We start from the raw sequence: 17762 nt of genomic DNA on the forward strand, positions 1-17762 counted from the left end.
AGGGGCATGCACTGCAGGAGTGCTGGCTACTCCTGCCAGGTGGTCACCAGCCTTTTAGATACCTCTGTGTTCCAGAGGCATTAAACACACCAAACACAAAGGGAACATCTTTGTGACTAAAGCCAGCCTTTCCTCCAGCTTCCAGAGGAGATCACAGCTGGAGCACTACAGGGAGACATGCAGAGACTTAGGCCATGCAGAGTCAGATCCACCATCATTCACATAACCCGAATTCTAGACAAACATGCAAAGATGAGAAATCAAACAGGAGCTGCCCTGAGTGGTGGCAGGTGCCACACCAAATCCAGCCCTGGGCCCCAAAGGTGCCAGACACAGCCACAGTGCTCTGGGCCGACCACTGAGATACATTTTAAGCCCCAATTTACTGATCCAAGGGGAGAAAAATGTCCTTTAGCGCCATTTCCTATTGATTTCTTCACCCGCAATCACTGGTGGCCTGGAGTGCCAGGCTTAGGAACCTTGATCAGTGAGTCAATTAAACAGGAATCGGCAGCCTGACAGAAGGAGCAGGCACAGAGGACCCCAGCACAATCTGAGTTTTGTGTCTCCAAGTTTGTCTGTCATTTCTGTTGTTGTCCTCCCTACCTCAAGCCCCCAAATTCAGGGTAGGCAGGTCAGCTCAGTTGCCCATCACCCCACAGTCTCCATGGAAGGTGTATTTGAGCAGGGCATTACATCAGTCAGTACCCAGACAGAGAAAGGAAGCAAGCAAGGTTTGGTCTTGTAGGTACAAGACAGACTAGTGCAGCCAGTGTGACTAGGGATCATAGCACAAGGACCAAGGGGAAAAGAAAGCCTCAAGGATAAGGAGAAAAGCAGAGACCAGGAGAACTGAGCCAGGACAGCTGGCCTTGACAGCCAGAGAGAGACAGACGCAGGAGAGCGGCAGGTACCAGGGGCTCCTAGGCTACTGTGAACTTCTTTGTTCTTATTATTTTTCTCCTTTTTAAACTTGGTCACGAGGCGGAATTTACCACTGCGGCTGCGTTTAGAAAGATCCAGCATCACATTCTGTTGGAGAAAGTAGGAAACACTGAGAATAAGGAACTCATTTGCCAAGACCTAATCTATCCTTGGGAATTCGGGGTAGGAAGAAACACGTTCACTAAATGTTTGATTCTCTTATTCTTATACATTTGTTTGGGTTTATTTATTTGTGTGGTAAGCCATGTATGCATGGGTGCCCAGGGAGGCCAGAAATGGGCATTGGATCCCGTGGAAGTAGAGTTACATGTAGTTGTGAGCTGCCTGATGTAGGTGATGGGAACCAAAGTCGGGTCATCTGGAAGGGGTACTTGTGTTCTTAAACTCTGAGCCCCAACATCCTCATCCTTCGTTTCACATCCTGCTGCCAAAGGTTCCAACAGACTAAGCTGGGCAGAGGTGCTATTTTGTATCATTTACCTCCTGTACTGTGTTAAAGAGGACATTGTCTCCTGTGTTATAGGAGGCCAAGATGACTCTTTCTCTTGGCCCCTTCTGTTTCCATCTCTAAGATACCAGAAGCCCAGAGGCAGCCTAGGGCTTGTCCTTGCCAGATACCTCCCTCCTCTGCCTCCTTCAGCTTGCTCTTCCTGCTGTAGGTGGAGTCTATCCCAGGTACAGTATGTCCTGGAACCCCGGCTATCCAAACTATTAGATATGCACCCAGTTGGAATCTCTTTAAGTACCCACAGATGCACATAGATAGCTGTGACACTCCAGCTATCAAATAAACACACAGAGGCCTTTTCTTACTTATGAATACCCAGCCTTATCTTGGCTTAGTTTCTAGCCAGCTTTCCTTAATTTATCCCATCTGCCTTTTGCCTCTGGGGTTTTCCCGTTCTCTTACTTCTGTAAATCTTACTCTTGCTCCGTGGCTGGCTGTGTAGCTGGGTGGCTGGCCCTGGAGTCCTCCTCCTTCTCTGGCTGCTAGTCTCCCTCTTCCCACATTTCTCCCTCTATACATTCTCTCTGCCTGCTGGCCCTGCCGATCCTCTCTCCTGCCTTGCTATTGGCCAGTTCTTTTTAGACCATCAGGTGTTTTACACAAGCACAGTAGTGCAGCTTCACAGAGTTAAACAAAAGTAACATAAGCACAAGTAACCCCCCGTACACTAATATTCCACTACACCGGCTCAGTCCCTGTCAACAGCCTCTGAGAAGCTGCAGTGTACTAGTCACAGCGGCAGGCTAGCCCACATCTTGCTGCTTCCTTCACCCCTAGTCCCACCTGTTTCAGAGGCAGTGGGGACCCATTATTCAAGGGTCACTCTTCACCCCAACCCTTAACTCCTTCCTTCATGCCTAAATCTCTCCTGGCCTTGAGGGCCATTTTAGTAGAGAAGTCTCCAGACCAAAGCTGCCTCAAGGACTGTATTGCACACAGGGACTAACAGCATGAGCCATTAAACTCAGGACCAACATACCTCTTCCTCACCAAGCTCCATGGGCTGGCAGAGCCAGGGTGTGTCTGTCAGCTTCCTGAGCTGCTGGTCCATCTCGACTAGGGCAGCTCTAAGCCTTTCCTTCTGAGGGGGATCCAACTGCTGCTCCAAAAGAAGGGAGAGAGAAATGGAGTTGTGAACACAGCAAGCCTGGACCAGCCAAGTCAGGTGGGTAAGGCTTATCAAGCTCCTTAGGCACTGTTATACAAACTTTGTAGAACTGAAGCTACAGGTAAGGAAGGCTTGAGCCCAGAACCTCCCTTCCTGAGGGAATAGGTGAGGATGGGTGAACCTCTGCCCTGGCTTTGGGGAGCCACATGCAGCAGCCCTGGCACCTGGCCAGCTATAGTCCTTCTAGGTTCTTCTGTCACCAAGCAGGCAGGTCCTGCTCTTCCTGCACAAGCATGGGAGGCAACTAAGACAGCGGCTAGAGCATTAAGGAGTCTGGGAGTCTCCAGTAAGGCCCTACTCAGGCTAGTGGCCAGCCATCACAGCAAACTGGAGCTTGGCAACACTCCACCCCACCCAATAGACTGAGGGTTTCACATGCTGAGTGGAGACAGGATGGCACAGCCTACCTGATGTGACTGGCACCTAGCCACAGGAAGAGGAACAAACATGATTTGTCCACTACACGGATACTGTTAAGAGGGGTCTTTAACATCTAACAACACCCTGGCTGAAATGTTGCCAAAGAGTGTGGCCACAACCCAGTGGCCACACTACATGGTTTTCAGTCCCCTTCCTTCAGGCTCAGGACCCTGAACTGAAAACTGCTACCCTTCAGTGTCCAACACCCTGGTGACAAGGGTCATCTTATCAGCTCACCAGGGCCATCTTCCCAGCCAGCAGCAGCTCTGTCTCACTGCGCAGCGCTCTGATGTTATTCACCATCTCCAGAACAAAGCTGCAGTTCAACCCCTGAGAAGAACAAATGCATCTATGTGGAAGGCCAAGAGCTGCAAAGGTGAGGAGGTTCCAGATCCAAAAAGGCTAAGTACCTCTGCAGTTCTGGGCTTGCCGTATACTCGCTCCATGGCTTTGGAGCTGGCGTTGACAGCGTGTGCAAGTTCTTGTTCCATGTCTCTGTGGGACTGTGCTATTTCCCGAATGCTGAAGAAGGAAGGAGACACATGTCAGGCCTTTACACACTGCTTATGAACACACTCAGAGGACAGATGCACAGGGAGTGGTCTACAGACCATCACAATCTCAGTCATAGCCACTGGCATATCACATTCTGATCAATACCAAACAGTGGACTTAAGTGGGAAATCTGTTACCAAATCCTAGCTTTTCCAGGGAAGAAAATGTATAAAATGAAACCTCTCTTACAAAATGCAAAGTAGGCAAGCAGCTTTGCAGGCAGCTTTGCAGACAGGCTGGCCATCAAGAAACTCAAGAGACACAGACTGTGCACTAGGCCAAGTCATTCTGCAATCTGAAGTTAGACCCACCTCTGACTGGAACCTGGTGTTGATGATGAGTGCCTGGGCAAAACCAAGAGCCAACCACAGGGTAGTTCAGAGAGCTGGGTAAGGTGAGGTGGGATGGGAGAGAGCATGCTGAGTGAGAAGCTTGGGAGCAACTTGCATATCCTACGGGAAGCATCGGACTACTGTTGGCTCTCAGAAGGCTGACCTAGTAAACACACCTTCCAGGCAGGCTTCTTAGGCTACCAGGGACTATAAAGCAATAGGACCATGGCCCTTGCAAAACAAGGAACTAGACAAACATAGCGGACAGGGAAGAGAGTAGAATGAGTGGAGCGCCAGTGACAGCTACTTGCCAAGAAGAGACAACAGCGTGGAGGCAAAGGCACCTGGAGACGCCCGCAAGGACCAAAGAGAAACTGACCTGCTAAGCAGTCTGAAGCCTCCGCCCATCACAGCAAGGCAGACATGGCCAGGAAACACAAAGCGCCCCCTTAGCCAGAGCCAAAGAAAAACGCTCAAGAGAAACGAGAAATGTCCAGCCAAGGGCACTAACTAGTTTGCAGCTTCACAGGAGAAGAGGGAGGCTAAGCTGTGGAAAGGACAAGAACTTCTGGAGAAAGCCCCAGGTAAGCAGGGAGGAGCCTGCAATGGCAATACCACAAGAGCAACAGCAGCTCCAGGAACCACTTGTCAAGGACAGCTAACAGAAGAAAAAGCCTGGTGATTTTCCTCAATAAATACCAGAGCAGGATGCACACTACTCTCCAGGGCAACTGAGGCCTTTCTCAGAAACCCACCATAGGAATTGAAGATTTAGTGGCTCTGAAAACCCTTGTGGATCTGACATTTTCACTGTGCAAACCCGGATAACCAAGAAGACTAGGGAAGCAAACCAAGTCCAAGGAGTCAGGCTTAGGCCCCAGTGACACCGAGCCAGCACGTGGGGCCTGCCTCAGGAAATACAGCAGGGCCTACCTGTGAATGAGGCCCCCTGCTGCTTGCCCAAACTGGTCCATCTGGGTAGCTTCCTCCTCAGACAGGATCTCAGGATGCAGGGAAAAGGATGGTGGGCGGGGCAGCTCACACTTCTGTTTGTCCTCCCAAGACTTCAGAGTGTTCTCAAAGGCCTAAACCGTGAGAACCAGAGTCAAGACTTCTCCTTTGCCCTCCCCTCCAGAGGGTGAGCAACACCTGCCCACAACACACTCTAAGGGTTCAGCAAGGGAACAGCTTTTTATGGAAGGGATGTTAGCTTCATCGTTGGGTCTTTTTTGTTTTGTTTTGTTTTGTTTTGTTTTGTTTTGTTTTTTGTTTTTCGAGACAGGGTTTCTCTGTGTAGCTTTGCGCCTTTCCTGGGACTCACTTGGTAGCCCAGGCTGGCCTCGAACTCACAGAGATCCGCCTGGCTCTGCCTCCCGAGTGCTGGGATTAAAGGCGTGCGCCACCACTGCCCGGCGTCGTTGGGTCTTTTGAAACATGTCTCACTATATAACCTTAGCTGGCCTCCTGTCTCTGGATTACTGAGACTATAGGGCACGCCACCACGTCAACTAATCTCTGCATCGTGAAGAGAAATCCAACAACAAAGCATGAAACACCTTTGCCTCTTGTAAATGTACAAGTGAGCCCATGGGCAAGCCACTGGTAGCCCCCACCCCACCCGCCCCTTCTGGCAGTTGCTCTTACCCTGTCTCTGGTCAGCGTCTGTGCCCTGTTCTTGTGCACAATCCGAATGTACCCAGGTGGCTGGATCCAGGCTTCTCCATCCACCTGCACAGGCACGCCCTCGTCCCCCAGGATGGAGATCTTCACTGTGCGACACTAAGCAGATGCCATTAACAGTTATTCAGGTGCCAAGGGCTTTAAAGCACCCACAGTGTCTACACTCTCACCTTCTCACCCATAGCCATTTACGTGGCTGTTGACCTAAGGCCCTCCTTTTTTATACTCTGCTCTGTTGCCCCACCTGCCGCTACTGTTCCTTCCCCAAATATAAAGTAAATAGATGTAGAGGATGTTCAGATAGAGATAGATATCAAAGTGTAAAGGAGTCGGTCATGATCCATGCTATGTGTAAACATCCCCACTGCAGGGCAAAGTCCAACAGCAGGTGATGAAGTCCAGCAACTCTTTTTACTAAACGTGCCCAAGAACGAAAAGGTAACCATTGAACAGTGGCTGTTAGGGACAGAGCGCAAGCGGACACCAGCAAATCTCACCCACAGACTTTATCAGCACTCCACTGTGTGTGCAGTCACTTCATCCCTGCCCCCAAGTGGGTGGACCTACACCAGCTCACCAATGCTGTCAGAATTAAAGCTAGCCTCAGTCGTGTGCCCTCAGGCCCTGGTGGGCTCACTCACTGTCACAGACAGCTCCATGCCCACAGTGCACTACTTCTGCAGCAGACACGGCTCAGCTGGGCCTTTCCCACCAGCAAGGCTCACAGCACTCAGTGGGAAAGGGAGCAGAGCGGGGCTACCTTTAGGTCTTAGGAAGACACCTGTATTCCTTGGGTCTGTACTGTGAGTAAATCCAGGGAGTCCGAGGCCAGGCCCTACCTCGCCAAACAGGGATGAGCCCCAGAAGGGGGTGGGCTAGACCCCTGGAGCAGCATGGCCAGTACCTGGGCAATCCGATGATGCTGTAGCTTAATTACACGAGACACAGCCATTTGCATGCTGCCAAACACAGCGACCACCTCCAGAATCTTATCATCGAATGATGGAGCTGCAAAAGTCTGAAAGGGCCAGCTTGAAAGCTGTCTGTCCCACTTCCCCAAACACCCACCTCCCTTATTTTGCTTCCTGCTCTGGGGGTTCTGATGAGGCAGACAGGCCCACACCCACAGGTCGGTGCAGAGATGGTTGTAAATGCAGCACAGGGTTGGGTATCTTATCCAGCTAGCACAATGCCTGGGACTAGCTCTCACACTTACTACTTATTAGTCATGAGACCTCAGGCAAGTTATTCATGCCCTTCTTCCTTCAGAGGGAGATAACAGTGCTAGTTCCTTAGGGGCAAGTATGTGAAATGAATGTGCTAACAGATGCTTAGAACAGTGGCCCACTCTTAGGTCTGCAGTAAGTGCTAGTTTTCTTTTTAGTTACATGCAAAGATGCCAACCCCCCCCCACCTCCGTTAAAGCCTGTTGATATCTTCCTATATTCTTAGCATAAATTCCATACTTCTGCCCTTGGCTTCTACAGCCCCATGCAATCCAAGCCCTTCTCCGTCTGTAGTTGGGGAACCTTTCTCTATGCTCTCTGCCCCTTATTCTCAGCTTTTACATCTTGTTTTTTCTACCAACACGGTGTACTCCCCCCATCTGGTACCAGCCAACTTGGCCAGGCTAAGTTCTCCTTCAAGTCTCAGCTTCCTCTCACGTGATCATATGCTAGACCTGCCTTCTAGACAGCAGGCCAATCAGTGAGGGAGCCTGTCTGTCTGGTCTTCCACCATGTCCACTGCCAGGACCAGGGAAATATTACATCTAGTCCCAAATGCCCAACCTTGCTAAGCCCAGCCCACCCACCTCAAACCCCATACGTACATCATCTTCCTTGGTGCCCCCCCAGAAGTTGGTCCCTCCGGCATAGCTGGGAATGTTGAGAACAGCAATTCCCTGAAGACTCGGGAGGGGAATCGGGCGCCCATCACACTGAGCCACAAAAAGGTGGAGAGAAAAGAGCAATGCTCAGCATGCACCAATCCTTCCCCAGCACTAGCTGGAGACCTGGGGCGAGGCAGGAGCTCCTCAGGGAGTCCAACAGGAATGTCAATAGCCAGGGATGAGAGAGCACCCAGGAGGCTACCACTCACCTCCAGCAGGACCTTTTGCTCCAGGTTCCTATAGGTTCTGTGCAACAGTTCTTTGGTGCCCAGGACACCGTACCACATCATGTTCTTAGTCCGACTCCTGGAAAAAGAAGTGTTCCTTTGGGCAGGGCTTCCCTTACAATAACCTGAATTACTGCTTTGAAGCTTGGGGACTCAGCAACTGTGTATAGTAGGACACCATAACAAGATAGTCTGGGTTTCTCAGACATGCAAGAAGAGCAAATTTACCAATGAGGAAGTATGTTACAAACTAACACTCTACCAAGAGCAATCACAACCTGAAAAACAAGTAAGTGACCCTTAAAAAAAAATGTATAGATCATGACTTCTGGCTGTAAAATTATGCTGGGGAGATGACTAGTAGAGCACATCCATAATCCCAAGGCATACTAGATTGATGGGAAAGCAAGAAAATCCCCAGAAGACCATGAACCAGCCAGCCAGGTACACAGCAGTGAAAAATAGAAAACTTTCAAAAAAGAGTGGTAATCAAGGAGCACATTGACACCCTGTGGTGGTCTTCTGACCTCCACACATGCACTGTAGCATGTGCTCATCCACACCCACACAAGTAAGTCAGTCAAATTATGCTTGCCACAGAGAATCTAGAAAGCACAGAAATGCACATGGGAAAAAATAAATTTTCAATCCCCAGCCTCTATACACGCCATCCTGACCACAACTGGGAAGGGACTAGGCAGTCTGTAGATGAGCAGAGCTCTCCCTACACAGTACTGGGACAGTGACTGTGCAGCACACCCATCACCTGCCTCTAATGCACCATCACAGACTCTGATGCTCGGTAAGAAACAACCCATCCCAGTCTGCCCAAGCTGGCCAACTCCAGGGGTGGAGCCCTTCCCCTTCTAGGCTGGCTTGCTGGGCTGCCTGCTTTCCACACCTGACAACGAGGACTACCTACCTGCATTTCTCTGGGTGCTCATCACGTTTGTTGTTAAAGTCCAGAGATATCTTCGCATCCAAGCCGATGCCAAAATAGTTGTTCATGACACACTTCTCTGTGTAGTACTCTCTGCAAAGGTGAGTTTAAAGTCTCATAACAGTTCGGCCTGACAGGTTCCTCCACAGACTGACCTGCTGCCATTTTTCCCACAGAGCAAAACTCATCACTTCTTCCATGTTTTGCTGTTGTTTCACTTGGGTGTTTTGTTTTCCTGTGTTTAGAGTTTGAACCCAGGGCCCTGTTCAGGGTTTGTTTGGGGTATTTGTTTGTTTTGGTAAGAGCTCTACTGAGACATAATTCACATACAATGTCACTATCACTTTAGCGTACATGATTCAACAGTTTTTAGTACATTTCATCTCTACGATCAAATTTCAGAACCACCACCACTTGCACTGGCTCCTACCATTCTGACCCTGGCAATCACTGATCCTCTGGATGTGCCTACCCAGGAGCTGTCAAACCAATGGAATGAAACAGTATGGCCTGTGTATCTGGCTCTTTCCCTCATCCACAGTTTATATTTATTGCAAAGCAATCTTCCATTATGTGGACACACCATATTTTTGTCTATCATTAACTGATGGACATTCAAATTGTTTTGTTTTCTAATGATGACTTGGGAGCATTAATGCCCAGTGTTGCTGTAGACATGTGTTTTAGAATCTCTAGAGTTTGTACCACGGGCAGAACTACTGGGACACATAGCTTCTGGTGTGCCCTTCTGAGGCACTGCCAGCCTGTTTCCCAAGATCATCATGGCATGCTTCTCTAACATCCCTATACTGCCCAAGCAATCTCTGAAGTGAAAAGGCAGTGATTGAAAACTCCTGTACCAATGTCAAAAGCCTCCCTTCCCCAGGGCACTGTTGGGGACTTGTCCTTGGCCCTGTCTCTGCATTCACCCACCCCTCCAGAGCCATAGGTGTGCCCTACCCCATGCTCTCCCCCAGTCGCAGGGAAGGGAAACTCTGTGAGGAGGGGAAATTCTGAAAACTCCCATAGACACTGGACATGAAGGAGAGTCCACAAAGCTTGCACCAGAATTCTAATACATTTTAGCCTAAGTTTCTTACACTCTGATGAGAACCAATCTCTACAGCAGGAATCCTTCCTGATCACACACCTAATTCAAGTGCCTTATAATTGCTCAGAAAAGCTCTGGGGCCAAACTATATTACAAGCTAAAGAACACATGATGAACAGTACTTATAGGTCCTAGAAGATTAAAAAAAAAAGTAATGCAGAAAATAGGGTACAAGGACAAGAAAGGAGGAGGTTGGGTGCAGGGATCTAAGGAAGAGGAACCTACCAATGACAGAGAGGGGAAGAACAGGCTTAGTCACAGATGGGGGCCATGACATCAAAGGACGTAAGCAAAGGAAGTCTCCTGGTCCAGGGCCCCAAGAGTGCTGTCCCAGAGGGACTACAACTCTGGCCCTGCTGAGGGAAGACCAGACCAGGAGCAGAGATCCATGTACCACCAGCCTGGCTGAAGAGCCAGCTTACCAAAACAGGGCCTCTGTGAACCACACAAGTACTCCGTCATACCACACCAGACAGTAGGAGCAGGCAACTTATAGCCAGCTGTCACCGCCCTCTAGCTGCCCACAGGCTGTAATCAGCAGTAATAAAAAAAAAAATCTCTAGAATATTGTCTTCTTTGGTTTGAGGAAAACCATCTACAGTGAGCTCTAATATACACAAGGGATCCATTAAACCACTATGCAGATGTCCTCAAGGCCTTAGAACACAGCAGAAGAGGCCACGCCCCCACTGTAACACAGCAGAGAGCAGCAATCAGACTTTCTCTCTAAAATCCTCAAAGTAAGACTGTCTCCTGGGAACCCTAAGACCAGGGAACAACCACCTGGAGGACCCATCTTTCAGTCTCGGAATGCTACATCACTGAAGGGATGGCAGACATCATGGGAAGACAAGAGACAAGGACAAAAACAATGTAACGAGTAAAGAGATGTCAACACAGTCAACACTGATCTGGCCTGTTGTGGAGCCTGGGACAGGACAATAAACAGGTCTGTCCTCTGCTGTCCTACAGTAGCCTATGGGGAAGGCTCTCAGACACACTTCTGAGGCTGCCAATTTTCCTCATTTAAGAACAGCCCAAAAAGAGCTTGCTACTCAGCTGTCCGCTGATGGCTCTGATTTTTGAATCAGACCTCTGCACTCTGCATCCTAACAAAATGTCCCAGTGGTGTTGCCTCATACTCACAGGTTTTCAGGTTCAGCATTAAAGGGATCAGCATTAATTAGCAAGCGACTGATGACTGAGCCCCCCGGCAAGGAGCCAGACATCCCTGCCCGAACACCTGAAAGGGAAGAGGAAGAGGGTACTGGCCGGGAGCTCTAGACAGAGCAAATCAAATCTCCAAGGTTGACACCACATATTCTACAGGACAACATTATGAACAAGTGCTCCAATGTGACTAACAATTCAAAATCACCACTACCATCCCATATTTATGCAACAAAAGTAGGTTATATTAGCCAGTAGAATTGAACACCCAGAAGACACCTAAAAACTGTCTCCTTAGCTATATACCTGGGCATTATTTGGGCACTACATGCCTTTTATTTAAACAGGTACCTTTCCAGGCTTGAGATACTACCCTATAAGTTATTGGTCAAGGGAGGCCCCAGGAGCTCCCAAAACAACATGCACTATTGACACTGCTCTGGTTGTCTGTAATGGTATATTTCTCCTCCTGCCACGAGGTCCTGCAGCCCTTTATAAAATAATCACTCAGAGGCTTAAAAAGGGGGGAAGTGCTGTGGGATGTCTTTCTGTATGCTGTGAATGTGTTGCTCCCATTGGCTAATAAATAAAGCTGTTTTGGCCTATGGCAAGGCAGCTTAGAGGCAGGTGGGAAATCCAAGCAGAGATAGAGAGAAAAGAAAGGAGAGTAGGGAGAGAGGCCTAGCCACCACCCAAGGAGCAGCAAGACGCCTACAGACCAGTAACGCCACAGCCATGTGGCAAAACATAGATTTAATAGAAATGGGTTAATTTAAGATGAAAGAGCTAGCTAGCAAGAAGCCTGCCATAGGCCATACAGTTTGTAAATAATATTAAGTCTCTAAATGATTGTTTTATAATCAGCTACAGGACCACGAGGCCAGGCAGGACCGGAGAAACATACCACTACAGTTGTCCACCATAACTACATGGTAAACCTCTCTTGCTAAAGACACAGCACACCTGACTTTCAGGGCAGAGAGAAATCAATCTGGAGCTCTCTCCCTTTTGGCTAGCTTTCATGGAGCTAGAATGTGCTTTTGTGGACTGCTGGGAGAAAAAATACCAATGGTCTTACCCAGCCCTGGACCCTGCATGCTGCAATACTGACCTGCCAGGCAAGAGGTGCCCATGGTACAATAGTGGTATGACTGTTATGGGATAGCTAACTACTTCCTGCCTGGATTTGGCCTGTACCACAAGAGGGGAAGTCATGCCTAGTGCTATAAGCCTGGCCAATAGTCCATGCCTGGGAAGAGTATGGGTCCTAAGAAAGAACCTTCTGTTTTGCTAAACAATTACGATATCAAGTTGTAATCTAAATATTTGTTTCTACCTGTGGATTAGTGCTATGCTCCACCTTGGTCAGAGATGCTTCTCCAGTGGGCAGTGGTTAATGGAGAGACTCTTAGTTGGTCAAAGTGCCAAGAATGAATGAGTGTTGAGTGTTCTACCCTAAATAGGACATCTATATCAAGCCCTCCCAAAGGCTCAGGGAACACTGAGGAAAACAGGACAGAGGATGGGGAAGAGAGCTGTGACAGGCTGTCTTCTGGACACAACATGGCAACTGCACTCATGACGCACAGCAGCACTGACTACCTGCACAAGATCAAGCCAGTCAGAATTCAGACGGACAGGGGAAGGGCTCCTTCTAAGGCCTTGGGCCCAGCTAAGGAGCTACTTACTGGCAGTTGATAGCTTTTAGGGAAGAGAGGGTAATTTTTGTTAGGTGTGTGGCTGCTCATAAGTTGCCCACGTTGCAGTGGGTGGAGCATATTAATTAGACTAGGTGGATTATAAAAAAATTAAAAAATTTTAAGAGGAGACATAAAGTTGGGAGAACACATTGGAGGGCCATGGGGGGATCTGGAGGGGAGTGTTGGGAATAGATATGATCAAAATACATTATATACATGTATGAAATTGCTAAAGAATAAAAAACTAATTAAACAAAAAGGCACTTTTCATAGAGTCACATAAACTACAGAGTTCTGTCTGTATTTCCATGAGCCTACAAGCTCTCCAAGGATAGCAACACTCTTATTCCAAGACTCAGGGTGCCACAAGCCCAGCCATGGCCAGCAAGCACCTCTAGCCTCCTTGGTACCCCACCCCCAACCTGAGACCTCCAGCAGGGAGTGGCTCACTCACTTGGATACAGGATCTTGGTGTTCAGAGCAGGCAGGCCATCCCGGCTTCCTGTCTGGGGAGGGAGTGAGGCAGAGCTGCCAAGGGACAGACCTTTGCTCGTTAGCTTTTCACAAGGGGCTCTGGATGCTGTAAAACAGGACAACACACACTGAAACTGCCCAAAGTCAAACACAGCTGAAAGAAGTCACAACAAAATGAACAGACAAGAGGGCTGTGGGAAGAAGGAGGGTTATAAGCCACTCATCAGCCAGCAGTATGTGAGATGAACAGTCCCTGGGGAAAGGGAGAGGTCCTCACACATACACTGTGGGTCTGGATTCATCGTGAACGGACACAGACATGGAAAGCAGTGTAAGGATGGAGAGGGGTTGATCCCTAATCACAGTCTGGGTATAGAAGGCACAGAGTTCTGATGCTAATCAACACTATGTCTACTCTGGAAGAGCCCCCCTCCCCAACAGTGGCAGGACAGGCTTTTGAAAACCTTTGCTGGGGTCTATTGCAAGAGGGACCAAAGTCTCAGTTTTCCCAGACACCTATGAGCAGCCATAAGAAGGCTCTGAGGAAACTCAGGGAAGACAGGCACCAGATGCTCCTCAGCTGGGGAGGCCCTCTTTCCTGCAGGTCCTACAGTGCACATGTCTCCACTAAACACATCTCAGTGACATGAAGGAGGTACAGAGATGTAGGCCACAGGTGGGAATGTTGGTTTACTCATGAAGCCAGAGCAATGAGAAAAAGCACCCTAAAATGCCCATGACAAGCGCACCAAGTATCACCCAAACCAAAGCCCAGTCATACCTTTGCGGTGGCTCCTCCCCTTGGCAACTACACAGCTCTCACTATGGGCAGATGTCGGGCACACCCTATTATCAGTTTTCAGGTCCTTCTTCTCCTCAGATTCAGAGAGGCCCAGGACAAAACCCTGCTGCTCCTGGGTCTGGGCGTTCTGCTCATCCACCGCTGGTAAGAAAGAATATTCTTGCTAAGACTGTGCCAGTAGGACTAACGGGGCTTTAGGTCCTCTCTTCTCAAGGCTCAGACCCAAAATCTTCACCATACCACACCTTAGCCCAGTGCCCTAGCTCAGTTAATGTAACAGGACCTAGGCATCCCAGCTAATAGGCTGGGGAGAAGGACTCTGAGACAGGAGAATTTGGAGGTGAAAAGAGTTAGAGAGAGGCCCTAGCAGGAGAGTGACAAGGTAGTGTGTGACCACAGAGTCTGAAGTGAGAAGAGGTGGGTCCACTCAGGGTAAGGAGTGAGGGAAGGGCATGGTGTGAAGTGTTGTCTGAGGGAAGTGAGAGAGGACAGGAGGGTGTGAATGGTGGTAAGGTTGGGAGTGTCCTATGTAAGGGTGAAGGTGAGGAAGCCCTTGGACCAGAATGACTGCTTCCCAGTGCTTGGTCTATTGCCACATCCAGGGAACATGGGAATTCCAGTGCCACCTAGTGACTGAGAGATCCATTACCTTTTTCTGTGTGCTCTATGATCTGGCGAATTGCTTTCTTCAGGCTGTTCGCTCTCAGCATTAGCTGCTCCCGAGGCCGGAAGATCTGTGGCCGGGAGGGGCATGCCGAGCCCATCAGCCGGTCCCCAGCAGAGTTACAGATGTTGCCTGATCCGTCCCCATCCTCAGCCTCCTCAGCAATAGTTGGAGGTGGGTTGGACAGGGAGGATGAAGCCTGAGACTCATCGTCCAAGGTCTTGAGGAGAGAGTCTAGCTTCTCTTTCAAGACAGAGCACTACATGGAAGAAAAAGTGGCCTGGAGAGCAAGTCCTTGTGCAGCTGCTGCCCCACCTGCCCTGTGCCCGGGAGCCCACCTTCGTGGCCATGGCCTCCGACTCCTGTGAGCTCTCTGTTGTCTTCTCATAGGCCTTGCCCACCCGAGCGACGAAGTCCTTCACTGTCTCACAGAGCACTCTGCAGGAAACAGAAGGCAGCTGGGGTGGGGTCCTGGGCGGCACCCTTGGCTGCCTCTCTGAATCCCTGAAGCCCTGGCACTCACTTGGCTGATGAGATCACCACGGAATGCTGGTCTGAAGTCAAGATTTTAGAAAGATGGGCTGCAACCGAGTCTTCATAGAAGAGAATTTGTTGCACCTATAATCACACCAAAACAGGGGCACTTAGTCTCACAGTTGACTGTGAGTGCCATCAGTCTCCAACTCGGGTTTTCTCGGGTCTTTCTGGTATAACCTCTAACAGAACAGACCCTCTCCAAACACTGTCAGTGCTATCCACTGCTAAGGGAACAAGGTCAAAAGCTTCACCAACCTGTGAACAGACTAAAACAATGGGTCTGAACAAAACAAAACCTGTCAGAGGTAAGAGACAGTCAGGACAGTGAAACAAGCCTGGAGGCCCTGGCATGTAACCCCAGTCTATCTTCAGTGATATACTAGTGGCCAGTCAGAGCAGAAGCTACCTTTTCTACCTCACCAGGAACTCTGCCAATGGGGTGTAAACTAGCCCGCACACCTCTACCCACCAATGGGAGAGCTCCACTGTTCTCTGTCCTCCCCATGGCCAGCAAGCTTTCCCATGGGCCAAAAAAGACCACCTGGGCTGGACTCTCCAAGATTTTTCTGGGCAATTCTCAGGCTCGGAACAAATATTTATTGGGTTGTTTCTGAGACAGGGTTTCTCTGTGTAGGCTTGCCTGTCCTAGAACTTGCTCTATAGACTAGGCTGGTCTGGAACTCACAGAGATCCTCCTGCCTCTGCCTGGGATTAAAGGCATGCCCTACCATGCCCAGCATCTGCAAAATATTCTTCTCAAAACAAAAGCACAGACCCATCTCTGCCTGTGAAGCCATGCAAAGCAGTCTGGCTTTGATTGCTGACTGCTGCTGCCCTTGACCCCTTGCTTGACAGACCAACCAACACTCAGGTAGTGCCAGTCACCTAGTAGGGCCAACATCGCATGTGCCCAGCACTGCAGTCAGGACATAAAGACAAAACCCCACCCCTCAGGACTGCAGAGCTGAATCCAGGGAGAACTGATGCTGACGCAGAGTGAGCTAACTGCAAGGACAGCACAGACATCCAAGAGGGAAAGGTGAGCAGAAATAGAGCACGGAGACTTCTGAAAGCACACAGGAGGAGCTGGTAGAAAGGAACAGCAGATTGCAATAGGTGCTGAGCTACAGTCAGGAACACAGGATGTCACAGGGGATTAGGTATTAGGAAGCCCCTCAAATCCTAGTGACAACTTAGGAAACCCCCATACAGTTATGAAGCCCTAGGATTGAGCCTGCTTAGCCCGAGGTTCACCCTTGAGGACCACACAAGGGGCAGGAGTGCAGTCAAACAGCTGAGTACATGAAGATCACCATGTGGGGCTTATACAGCAGGTGATGGGCGGGGGTGCATCTCAGTGTCGAGTGAGATCCTAAGTGCCATGCCCAGCACTAGAAAAGAGAAAGAGCAAGTAGGTAGTGGTACCTCTGAGTCCTCGCCAAAGTCTTCAGTGACTGTGGAAGAGGAGGCCTGCCGAGGAAGCTTGGTCTCATATGCCATGACACTCCACCTGCACAGGTCCAAAGTCAGCTCAGTTGCAGGCTGCCCACCAGCACCCAGGGATCTGAAGACCCCCAGAACCATCCCCTCATTGCTCCAATGTTCTGGTCCTTGTGCCTTAACCTTAGTACTATTCTGACTTCTTTTTCTGTTGTTTGTTTGTTTGTCTGTTTTGAGACATGGGCTAGTGTGACCCCGGGTAGCCTTGAACTCGCTCTGTAACTGAAACAGAATGAGCTGACAGAGCTCTGCCCCCTCTTAAGTGCTAGGACTGTAGCCGACCACAGCACCTGCAGTCTGGCCTCATTGTTAAGTTTTATCTTGACTTTACATCTGTGATTTAGCTCATCACCTGTCTGAGTGATGAGCTAAATCATCACTCAGATGACCTCCACAACCCAGTGATGACCTCCACAACCCAGAGGTCACCACAGCTCTGTTGGAAGAGACTGGAAATGTTTCCCACCTTGACATCAGACACAGTTTCGAGAGCTTCACACTGCTCCGTGTGCCCAGAGGAGATAAGTATCTCACAACAGCTGACACACGGACCCCCTCACTAAGAGGGGCCCAAATGGGAAGTATATTAAAATCATTCTGGCCATCAGCTCCTCAATCCTAAGCACCAAGGAACACTTTCACCAAAAAAAATTATAGAGTCTTGGAGGGTGGGGGACCTGCCATCTGGCTCAGAAATAGAAATACTCCATTCAAGGAGGCCAAAGTAGTTATGCTCTAGAACAGTGGTTCTCAACCTCTGGGTTGTGACTCCTTTTGGGTCCAATGACCCTCTTTCACAGGGGTCACCTAAGACCATCAGAAAACACAGATATTTACATTACGACTCCTAACAGTAGCAAAATTACAGTTACAAAGTAGCCATGAAAATAATTGTATGGCTGGGGTCACCACAACATGAGGAACCGTACTGAAGGGTCCCAGCATTAGGAAGGTTGAGAACCAGTGCTCTAGAGGATAACTACTCATACTCATTCTGGGAACAGAAAAGTGGGACAATAGTATTGCCCAAGTATGAGGATCATTTTGTAGATCATTACTAGACCCTGAACCAAGATGGTCAGACTATAGTCACCTTCTCTGCAACCCTAAAGGATGCAAGAACGGCCTCAGAAGATGG

The 17762-nt window shown here is 49.3% G+C and overlaps 1 protein-coding gene across 3 annotated transcripts in view; it reads right to left on the reverse strand.

Annotated features, from left to right (window-relative positions):
* Positions 1–17762, reverse strand: part of Dgkd (diacylglycerol kinase delta) — a 104278-nt gene that overhangs the window by 3334 nt on the left and 83182 nt on the right. For all 3 annotated transcript variants that reach the window (XM_052750492.1, XM_052750493.1, XM_052750494.1), the window contains 17 exons: positions 16550–16634; positions 15111–15205; positions 14926–15025; positions 14573–14846; positions 13903–14064; positions 13102–13227; positions 10924–11020; positions 8649–8759; positions 7709–7805; positions 7440–7547; positions 6513–6626; positions 5573–5707; positions 4862–5013; positions 3452–3563; positions 3279–3371; positions 2433–2552; positions 915–1032 (listed from right to left, as the gene is read on the reverse strand). In XM_052750492.1, the coding sequence (XP_052606452.1) occupies positions 915–1032; positions 2433–2552; positions 3279–3371; positions 3452–3563; positions 4862–5013; positions 5573–5707; positions 6513–6626; positions 7440–7547; positions 7709–7805; positions 8649–8759; positions 10924–11020; positions 13102–13227; positions 13903–14064; positions 14573–14846; positions 14926–15025; positions 15111–15205; positions 16550–16634 (2099 nt within the window). The remainder of the gene's footprint in view (positions 1–914; positions 1033–2432; positions 2553–3278; positions 3372–3451; positions 3564–4861; positions 5014–5572; positions 5708–6512; positions 6627–7439; positions 7548–7708; positions 7806–8648; positions 8760–10923; positions 11021–13101; positions 13228–13902; positions 14065–14572; positions 14847–14925; positions 15026–15110; positions 15206–16549; positions 16635–17762) is intronic.

The sequence above is a fragment of the Peromyscus californicus genome, unplaced genomic scaffold (assembly GCF_007827085.1).
Source record: "Peromyscus californicus insignis strain IS unplaced genomic scaffold, ASM782708v3 Scaffold_21__1_contigs__length_65335640, whole genome shotgun sequence".
Lineage (NCBI taxonomy): Eukaryota > Metazoa > Chordata > Mammalia > Rodentia > Cricetidae > Peromyscus > Peromyscus californicus.